This window comes from Cottoperca gobio, chromosome 21 (genome assembly GCF_900634415.1).
Source record: "Cottoperca gobio chromosome 21, fCotGob3.1, whole genome shotgun sequence".
NCBI lineage: Eukaryota > Metazoa > Chordata > Actinopteri > Perciformes > Bovichtidae > Cottoperca > Cottoperca gobio.
Window position 1 is genome coordinate 5,028,327 of NC_041375.1, and position 11,092 is coordinate 5,039,418.

An 11,092-nucleotide genomic window follows, 5' to 3' on the forward strand; every position below is an offset into this window, starting at 1 on the left:
AACTTTATTTGTTAAAACAAGTATATAGAGTTGCTGTATTACATCTTTTATCTTGCTAGATTGTGGTTTTATACATTTACCAACAGTGGTTTAGAAAGGCAACTCCAAATGGAAACAATGGCATATGTATACAATACAAATTAGCAAACATATCAAAATCAGTTTTTACAACTTTTGTAGCAACCAATTCTTTCTATTGGTGTGCCATAGTGCAAACTGTGTTGTGTTGACAGAGTTTAAGCATGATCTCAACATTCATACATCTCGACAATCCGTTTTCTCTGTCTTAAACACATTTTTCATTTGTAGGCTGCATTCATTGTGCCTTCAGTTCAAGTCCTTCCGTCCAGTAATGTGAATTTACAATCAGAATAATTCAAGTGTATCGGGCAGGTCTGGCTGTTTTGTCGAAGAGTGAAGATTATGACTGAGCAAGAACGCTCCTCGGTCGGGTATGTTTGAGTACATGAAGATGTGTCAAGACCTTAAGTGGTACGTCACCCTGGTGGAACATTTTTGTGACAATAAGATCTCAAGAATGAATAATCACCACGTCTCCACCTGTATTTAGGATTTTAATTTTAATCCAATACAGCAAGGAGGATTTTCCAAATGAGTAAGTTTTGCAATTTTTGGCTGGGATTTTATAGGGTGCAGTAATAAAGTGGGAGTGACTAAAGGTTTTCAGCCAGTTTTCATCTTTTTATTGACTGCTATGAACCTTTGTGTAGTAAAACATGTTCCACCGGTGTGAAATACCACTCTAAAGAGTCTCCAGCAGTGTTTTTCCATGCACTTCCAGAGAGTGAGGAGGATGAGGATTCCTGGTTTCACTCTGAAAACATAACTTGAAAAATGATTATCACAAACACATAGTTTAGCTAAAAGTGTAACAGCTTGTATGTTGGTTACGAGTAGAGTGGAGTGGATGGCGTACGAGTATAATCTGTCGGCATGTGTGTATAAATGGACAGCACAGAACACAGAGTTTTTGGATAACTTTGATCGTTTCTGCCTACATTCACTCCAAGGTCCAGCATGTGTGTGAGTGCGTGTGTATGTTTTTCCGCAGCCATCTGACTTCAAGCCTCTATGGCTAAGATTTCACTGGTGAAAAGAAAAGTAAGAGCTATGGCAGTTGTGAAAGCACTGCCCTGAGGGAAGGTCGGGCTGTTTGTGGCTTCTACTCTGGTTCTATGGCACCGTGTTCTGCAGGAAAGCATTGGAACTGGTGGATTGGTTGTGTCAAAAAGTCTGAAGTTGGAAGGCGGACTGAGCCGCAGCTCCTCCGTCCTCCCCTCCCTCTCTCCAGGGTCTCCGTCTCAACTCAAGAGCATCCACAACGGTCCACCACCATGGACGGGATCTTGCCGTAGATTATCTGCTCTTTTCGGTTAAAGTAGAGCATGTTGATGGGCGACATCTTGGTGGGGGTGCAGCACGGTCCCGCGGTCCCTCTGGGGTTGGCCTTGTTTACCAGGTGGGTGTGCGGATACTTCTGCAAGTGCATGTACTCACACTCCCCGGAGCAATAGTTGGCCTTGTAGCGCTTTGGGGCAATAATCCAGTCCCAGCCAAAGTCTTCAAAGTCCACTGTGAGCGGGTAACGGCAGCAGCGGGACTCTGAAGAGTTCTCATCACAGTCCAGGCCCGAGTCTCTCCTCGCACGCTTGGGGCCCTCTGAGATCTTCACCTCCATGAATGGTTGCTGCAACGACAGAGCGTGTGTGAATACTTTCACAACAGCTGGTTTGCAAAGGTTGATGACAACATTAATTTTACATCTTTTAATCTAGTGGCCTTTGGCAGCTGGCTTTCAAACATGGGACGATAATATTATGAAACTTTGAGTTTTAAAGAAATTAAATCATCTGATGGTTGGTTAACCACAGCCGTCTAGGTATTCTAATTGCTCCAGAGCGGTGCCAGTATTTGAGCCGTATGATAAGTGTTTGTCATTGATAGTGTGTGTGTGTGTGTGTGTGTGTGTGTGTGTGTGTGTGTGTGTGTGTGTGTGTGTGTGTGTGTGCGCGTATGCATGCAGGCAATTACTCTGATTTGCACAGTCACACAGAATACTAAGAGGAATGTGGGGCAGGTGAACGTTTATGTAATCAAGCAATAAGATGTGAGGTTATTGTGGACTGGGCATGTGTCCAGATGCAGGTGTGCGCCTGCATGGAGTCTGTGTTGATTAATAGCTTTCAAAAGTCTTAAATCTTGATTCCCTCTTCCAGCAGTAAAATGCATGAATGTTTAACCTCCTGCTGACTCTGCAAAGCCTCTCTGCACACTAAAACCTCAGGACGGTACAATCGAGAATCCAAAATGGTTTTTAAAAACAAAATAGAAACTGGACTTTTAAAACTTATTTTGTTTCATACTGGATGGTCAAATGACTGTAATCTGGTCCCAGATATAATGAGCTAATTTAGCTGCTGCAGCAGTAAATAAACACGATCTGATTAGATAAACTGTTTGTTATCACTCATAGTAAAAACTTGATCATAAACTTTCAGTTTAATGTAAAATAAAAGGTCCAGCTCACCAGTCCTTCCTCTCCAGGCTCTGTGGAGGTCACGGCCAAGTCATTTCCCCTCGAATCGAAGGCGTTAATCTCGATGCCCCAGTTGGTCTCCGGCTGCCGCAGCCACACAGCCAGCACTTGTTTGACGTCTATACTTTGCCAAGAGCTGACCCCAGCATTCACGTCGATCTTCAGGGAGCGGATGCGTATGTGCCTGCTCCCGTCTGTGACCGGCGTCAGGCGGGAGATTTGCAGGAACACAGTAGTCGCCTCATCCGCCGGGCGCAGATGAACCCAAAGTTGAGCCTGGACTATGCGACTGGCTTGAAACTTTTGAGTAAAAGAGAAAAAGCAGCACTTTGGTTCCCCATCCACTTGGACGATGGACTCGGCTGTAGAGAGACGGGGAACGGAGAGATACATGTTTAATGACCGTGTGTGATTGAAGTTTACAGACAGAAATAAACTGATGTAAATAAAAAAATCCCTTGTCATGACTTCTGAACCCTTGAAGAGGGCTGAACAAGTTTACAACACAGTACAATCTGTGCGTCATACAATCGTTTTAAAACATTTTCCAATATCAAAACCTGTCTAAGTTACGTGTTGTCAAAATAAACTGCGTGTCCCGTGCGCTCTGTTCCGTGTGTAACCTATCTGAGCGTGCCCTTCTCACCATGCAAAAAAAGCGAAATAAAAACTTACGTTCAGTGGCCATCATCATTATTGTCTCCGTGATGGCATGCTCGTCGTCGTCCTCCATAACCACATCCCTGTTGTCATCTCCCAGCACGTCGTACTGGTCGAGAAGCTGCTGCAGCGGCGGCGCTTTGGGCAGGAGCTGCTTCACTATGTCTCGGCTGATATTAGGAGCTTCTTTCATTCGCAGTTTGCTCAAAATCTGAGATTTAATCGCGTTTAGTCGCATGGTTTTAATCTGCTGCCGGACCTCGCAGGTAGCGCACTGCTCCGTGTCTTCTGGGCTGGTAGCGGAGGGCTGCTGGTGCGTCTCTTGGTCACTCAAAACTACTGGAGCCAAAGCAATCAGCAAGCTAAAATACAGCACAATCTGAGACAGATGCATTGTCTCTAAGGTGTGCAGTTTGGTTTAAAAAGATCCTCTGGTGTGTGCTGAACCTAATGCGCGGCTGGACTGGGTTTGGATTAAAGTCCCTCACTGATAGGCATCATACTTTATTAGCGCACACCTTTTTATACTCCAACTTTAGCCTCTTTTGTGTCGTCAAAAACTATGATTGGCTGGACAGGCAACAATGAATTTTAACCGACTGACATGAAAAAATGTTTTCGTTGTCAAACCATAAAGGGATGGAGACTGTTATCTTGCGCTGAACGTGTCCACAGATGGAGAAATTCACTTCTTTTTTGTTTTTTTTTACAATGATTGGGCAATAAGCGTTGAAATACATGTAATCCTTGAGAAGCTTTCATTTAAATTCAGATATATTGCACATATTGTTATAGTATTTTTTCATGTTATTGTCATTTTCTTCTCTTCTATATGTGTTTCTTATTTTGATACTTGCTTTTACTTTTAATGTAATGTTCTCTTTCTATGTTATGTTCCAATACACTAAAGAAAAACTATTTGTACGTGAAAATCTACTTGGTCATAAACTAAAACTAAAAAAATAACAATTTTAGCCATGGCAAGTCCTTCCCGATGTGTCGGCTGTTTGGACCAGGTTCCCCTTTGAGGAAGTGATTATCGACCCATGTAACATAAAAAGTGAAAATACATCGTTCCCCGTACAAGGATTTAAAAAAATCAGCAAAGATAACGAAAACCCCAAATCCACTTGTTGGAGCCTGTTGTAGCATATGAGAGGATAGCGCCATCGTGTGGCAAGATCACATTATTCACATGAGAAAGGCTATCATCGGCAGCCTGATTTGAAAAGTAAGATGACTGGAAATCTTGGAGAGTAGTGATCCTGAACCGAACACGTTGGATTACTCCAGGTGCATCCAGAGTCTACTGACCTCTCTCAAAGTGTGACCTTCATGCATGGCAGCATGACATCATGGAGGCAGCATGGAACACGTGGGCCGCCAAAGACCAAATGCTCCAAATACAGGGACTGATAAACCATTAATTAGTACTCTAATAATCAGAAGTGAATTTATTAAGTCAATGAAATGCATCTTATAAAGCAAGTCATCAAACGCATGGCTATTAAGGAATAAGAGCATATACGTTAGAATTTAATAAAGGCAACATAGATACCAGAGGTTGTTTCATTAATTGGTATACTTAGCTACTTATATTAGCCTATTGTTTATGTGTACCTTGACAAATTGCTTTCATCATAACATAAGTATTATTTAAAACAAGTGTAGGCTTATACTAATATTACTTACGTTCTGATAATTCCCAGCAGGAAATTGAGAATCTCATGTCGAGTCAAAATTGCTATATACTTGGGCTTTACTTCTCATTATGAGATACTAGTTAAAATCCAAACTAACTTTGACTAGCCAATTTCTGATTAACAAAGATTATGTGAACGGGCCCACTAATAGGCCTATAGTTCTGATTGGTTGTTTAATTGATTGTCATTTTGTTCCACCAATCACGAGACAGGCGGCGGTATGTTTCTGTTAATTAGACTGCAGGTGGAGAAGTAACTATTTCTCATTTTCTCCGGGGCCTTCAGTTGTCTTATTTGTGTCTGCTGTTCTCTGTGTGTGTGTATGACCTGGGAACACATGGACACTTTTATAATCTTAATTGAGTCGCATTTTTTTGCATTATTTTTGTGACGTTGTACATTAACAATTTCGTCCAAGTCGTTTGAAGTACTTGTTCTAAGTAGCTTTAATTAACCACACTAGATTTCTCCCGAGGGTGGCTTTGCTGTAGTTCAACTTCTTCCAGTGTGACGCTTCCAAAGTAACTTCCTCAACACTGGTGGAGAGTGTAATTAACAATGGTTGTCCCACACAGTTCTCAGTGTGGCCGCCAGATGGCAGAGTAGCACCAGCCCGCGGCGGTGCACACTCGCTGTGAGTCAGTGCGCAGACCTCGGACTCGCTCTCCGCCGGAGCACCGAGGCAGCTCGGGAGTTGCCGTGGAGAGTCGTTGTGCTGAAGTCAGTCCAGACATCTCATTTCTCTCTCTCTCTCTCTCTGCTGAGGATCTCCACTCGGCGTTGACCGGCGTGAAGGCAACACGGAGAGCGTCTGCCGTCCCAGATTATTTTTTGCTCTAGTGCGGATCACTTCATCCTCTACAGTAACGGAAGCAGCAATTTGGGAGATAATTGTTTCTCACACAATCAATAACGTTCAAGTTGAAATCACTCGGATGCTGTTTGAAGAGCTGAGGAGGAGGAGGCAGCAGAAGAACCGGCGCAACACCAGATGATGTCCGGATCATTTTTTACTTGAACGACCTTGGGTTATTTCTTCTGTCGCTGGATTATTATTTTTATTTGTTGGAATGGAGACAAACCCGCCGCATTATCCACTCTGGTAAAAGTATGTGCAGCTCCACAGGATCACAGCACGTTCTGTTGACATATGCATTTTTAATCTCATGTTTGCTATTTCCACTGAGGCTCCGAGGTTTGGACTGTTGTTCAAAGAAGTCAGTTATCAGGTTTATTCCAAATCCCATGAGCCTGTCTGACAGCTAATGGATGTGCTCACACTTGTGCTGTACATTAACATTAAGACATGTTTACCACTAGTAATGCAATATGAGATCTGGCACAGGGTTTTGTGACAGTTCCTGTGTTGACGTGTGCACCTCCAAAATGTTGTTTATACTCACAGGGAGGCTCCCTGCTCTGCATAAATCATTCACGGCCTGCGTGTTGTGCAGCTTTTCTGAATGAAGCACATGTTTGCTGTGTGTGCCTGTAGTGCTAGAAAATGAGCTGTCAGTGAGAATCAGGCTGTGAGGCTCTGTTAGTGGAACAGATGGGAGATAGGCTTACAACAAAACAGCATCAGTGCACTCAAGCTAGAGACAGACGTCGCGTGCCATACAATAGAAAATAGGGCGAGGGACTGAGCCATAAAACACTGAGGTAGGGGGGGGGACACTTGATGTGCAAGAGGAGCAGTTTAAAGGTGAGCCACCTGAAGGCTTGACCTCTAGCCTGGGTCACGTAGTTTCATATAGGCCTCTGATGGAAATAAAATCACTGAAATCCTCCCTCTGTCTCTTTCTCTTTGCAGTTGAGGGAGCAATGAGTTCTAGCCAGCAAGGGAGCAGGACTGCCTTTTTCACACAGGGATGGGCCCCCTGCGCCTTCTAAATCACCACCCTCTACTGTGTAATACTGATCGTCTCACGTTGGCACTCAGACATGGATGAGAGGGGGAGTGGATGACCAGAGCACAGAGGCGACTGCAGCTGAGAGAGGTCGAGAGGAAGCACAGAGCTTCTAAGATGTACAGGCCGCTGGCTTCCTGAATCGAATTGAAAACATTGATGTACGAGATTTAACCGACTCTCGCACCTTGCTGCCACCGCACACCTCCCATCCTACAGTAAATCAATGCAACATCCTCCAGAGTATGGGGTGCGTCAAATCCAAGAGGAGCGACTCCGCAGCCCAAAATGCAAACTCCACAGTGGAAGGCAAAGCGAGGGGCGAGAAAGCCTACCTGGTCCACTCGGAGAAGGGCTCGACGGAGAGCTCCCCTAAGGCCAACCCCGTGCTGCTGGAGTACGCCCAGAGGCTGTCCGAAGAGATCGTGGCCCGGGCCGTGCAGCAGTGGGTGGAGATAGACCGCCGCTACGGTGACATCCCCTACATTGAATGCGACGTGCCATGACATGGGAAGGGATGTCTCAGAGGGAAGGCCGGGCCGAGCCAGGACCTTGATACTGGAGGTGATTTAAACAAGGCCAATAAACACCTTCATTCTGTTGTGAGCAGGAGTATGAATGAGCTGCCAGTAATTCAGTTTTGACCTACTTTTGAATTGGATTACACTGGGATTGAACCTAAAAACCCTCCTCCTCCCCCAAAGCATCCCGCTCACATTCCTGTGATTATCTGTAAAAGCTGGAGCCTGGTGGTCTTCAGCTGGATATCATGTTTCTCAGACCGTATGTGTTCCCTCTCCCAGTATGTGTTGGCTCTCTGTGGCTGGACTCATAACACAAAGCAAGAAATCCTATCAGATATTGCCTGGAATTGTAATGTTCTACCCTGCCAGTGAAAGTCTTATCCCGGCCATCAATCCTGCCCCAGGGCCCTGATGTCCCTCCTCTTACGGAGGAAGTTATTAATAGATTCCTTGATTTGGTGAAGACCCTCACTTAAAAACCCTCACTGGTATCAGCAGGTCAGAAACACGCCTAGCTGTCCAGCTCCTGCTGGTTTGACAAAAAGCTCCTCGGGCTGACGTCCTCCATTAATGGCTTCCCTGGAGATCCTGTGGCCGAGCTGCAAAGAGGAGCTTCTTCCTCGGCTCTGCTTCTCACACTGCCATGAGGCTGTGCACGAATGATATTTCTTGCACTGCAGGATATTCTGTATAGTCACAGTTTGGGAGCAGTTGGACCTGCTGGCCTCTCAGCCACAAAGAGAGCAGGGCACGAGAAAGGATTGACTTTTCAAACAGGATTTGGCTCGTCAACCAAACTGGAGTTGGTTTTCATTAAAGTGTTGTAGGCCTAGTTTTTTGTCAACATGTTGTTATTGTACAATGCCTAACTGAGAAATACTGCCCTATAGAGGACAAACGCACAAATATGCAAACCTCGAAACACATAGCATTTCAATCCAGTCTGTCTGTGACTTCTTCAAACAGTGTGGTGCTGTTACATAATAGAGGGAAACCATACGAACCAGGGGACAGAGTAGATTAATTTGGAATAGAGGCTCACAACCGCCAAAGCCCTTAATGAATGTTACTATGAGCTGTATGACAGTCTACAGGTCTGCTCTGTGTTCACTGGACAGAGATGTAGCTTCTCTGCAGATCTGTGCACAGCTACTCTAAATGATGTCATTGGGATTTTCCCAAATCACATTGCTAGCTAGTCCCTACAGCAAAGCATTGACACTTAAACACTTAAACTGCCACTCAAGCATTAGCAGTGATAACAGCTTTGAATAGAGTTCAAGTTAATATCACAACAGTAGGAACCAGTGACGGTGAGAATACTTGGTAACTATTTTATCTCTATAATGCATCATAAACACACTTATGTTGCATTATAATCTGTTTATAGCACTGTATAATTAGTTAAAAGCACTAATAAATCTTCATAATGCTTTATTACAACACATTATAAAGCATTTTATAATGACTCATCGTGTATTATAACTCCCATTGTTGTAATGCATTGTCCATTAACTATCCTGTGGTATAAAGCAGAGTGCTTATAACAGATTATAACGCATTATAAGTATGTTTATGATGTATTATAGAAATAGAACATTACTGAATGCTTCCACACAAGTTGATGAGCCATATACAACAGTGGCAGGGTGTTTCTCTCTCCACTTGCCTTCTCCATTACAGTAACTGTATTAACAGAGCACTGGCCAGTACATACAGTACAGATGAGTGTGGCACATTGTGTTGGGAAGTCTAACCAATACATTTGCTTCAGTGCTGTCTGAAACTGCCATTTCAGTGAGGACCACCTCCTACAACATAATCCGCGTGGACAGATTAATCTGTTGGGGTCGTTCCAAACATGTTGTGAACACACTAAAGATTAGAGACGACACGTCATATTCCTCATCCTTTATCTGAGCTCATTTGTTTAGCTTCAGATAAAATGATAAAGGCGAATGTCCCTGTTGTGCTGAACATTGTTTTCTGTAAATGTTGGGCTTTAAAAACAAAACAAAAGGCCTACTATCAGCAGGAGAGGAGAATGTGAACGTATGCGCAGGTTCTTTACAGTCCACATGCTGGACGATAAGGAGTCTTTTTTCTTTTTACAAGCTGCTTTTAATGACATTGAGAATACCAACACCAATCTATTTCTTAGGCTATACATCTAAGATGTTGCCATAATGTTGATGTCAGGCTTTACTGTGATGTCATTACTGAGAAAAAAGAGATTTTACCAAATGATGGTATCCACCTTGATTACAAATTTGCAGGAGATTCAGCTTTTGTAACTCTGGTAAAGATCACATTTTGTGGTTGTCCTTCAGAGAGCCATGAAGGTTGTAAATCTGCTCCGATGTGAACGTCTGCCGTTCCTGTTGATGCTTTTAACACCGATGGAAAGGCTGCCTTTTGTTTTTTAAGGTCACCCATTTTAAATTATTTAATACCAGCAGGTGGGTGTTGCTGCTAAATTGGCCACCAACATGTTTTAGAGGATTTATTCTTCAGCAGGAAAGGTTCCCTGAGGTGCAGGGTCTGGAAGGCTGCAGAGCCCTGTGATACAGATTAGATTAGGACTGCCACTAACAATTACATTTTACTATCAATTAATCTGCCATCTGAAGTAACCCTTCTTTCTGTAAAATGTCAGACAATAGTGAAAAAGGCCCGTTCCCACAGGGTTATTGTGATAGCTTCTTTTAGTCAACCATTTTCTGACAATTTATAGACATTTAATTGACAGATTAATTGATAATAAAAAACAATGCAAGTCCAAAACCCAAAGACGACATTTGGTGGAACCGGTTAAGAACTAAGACAACTAATCGATGATCACGAATAGTTGCAGGTGTTTTCTGTCATCGTTTAAATGAGTTGCTTACGGGTTCTTTGGCAGCCAGAGCAACAGGGACAATTGAACCTGCAAGTCCTTCATCCCCTACACTACTAAACTTATGCTACTTGACAAAGTCAAGCAAGTTAATGATCCGTTTCATTTTTCGAAAAATGTATGACTATTCCTTTTTATTTATCCAACGTCTCAAGAAGCGTGTTTAAAATCAAAGCTGAAACCAAGTCAGCTGATCCCATAATGCATTTCACCTGTGACAGGAACATCTCCATCAGTCAGAGTGGTGGGTGACTGGACTACGAAGTGAAACCCTGGGAGCCAGATGAGCAGTGACGAGACTCTCCTGCACGTTCTACCACTTTGTCTGCTGCCAGACAAAGTGAGAAATGCTCCCTTGAAGCAGCTGCAAGATTGTACACGTTGGCCTGTCAATACATCATTAATAACTTAAAATGTGAGAGTGTGTAAAAACTGATGATGCCAATAAATCAGATTTCTGCCTTCTATCTTTGAAACAGTTGTGCTTCTTGAGAACAACCTCACACAGGTGCTCCTCGACACATTAGTGGCCATGAGAGACTCGACAGTATTTGTTTAAAACATCTGTCAAACCGGTTGCAGCCGGTTTAAAAGTTCAGTAACATTAAGAACAAACAAAAGGATTTACAAGTGACTGCTGGCCAGCGCTCGTTTGAAGAGCAAATGGTAGCCATAAAACACGAGTTTATCTGAGACGCAGAGAGAAACACTCGGACTTTGTTCTCAGAGTTCATGGCGGTTTGTCGCCGCCACTATCAGGAGGTCATCCTGTCTGACGCTGCTGCGGCTGCTGCTGAATGACACGCACATTATAAGAGGATACGACTGAAATGTGAGTTATC

General features: G+C 43.5%; 1 protein-coding gene across 1 annotated transcript; it reads right to left on the reverse strand.

Moving 5' to 3' along the window:
* mstnb (myostatin b) lies at window positions 1-3,695 on the reverse strand. Its single transcript, XM_029459502.1, has 3 exons — window positions 3,233-3,695; window positions 2,549-2,919; window positions 1-1,708 (listed from the first exon to the last, which is right to left on the reverse strand). Exons 1-3 carry the CDS (start codon window positions 3,609-3,611, stop codon window positions 1,328-1,330), a joined length of 1,131 nt encoding a protein of 376 aa, XP_029315362.1. The 5' UTR covers window positions 3,612-3,695; the 3' UTR covers window positions 1-1,327.
* Window positions 3,696-11,092: the final 7,397 nt, after the last annotated feature.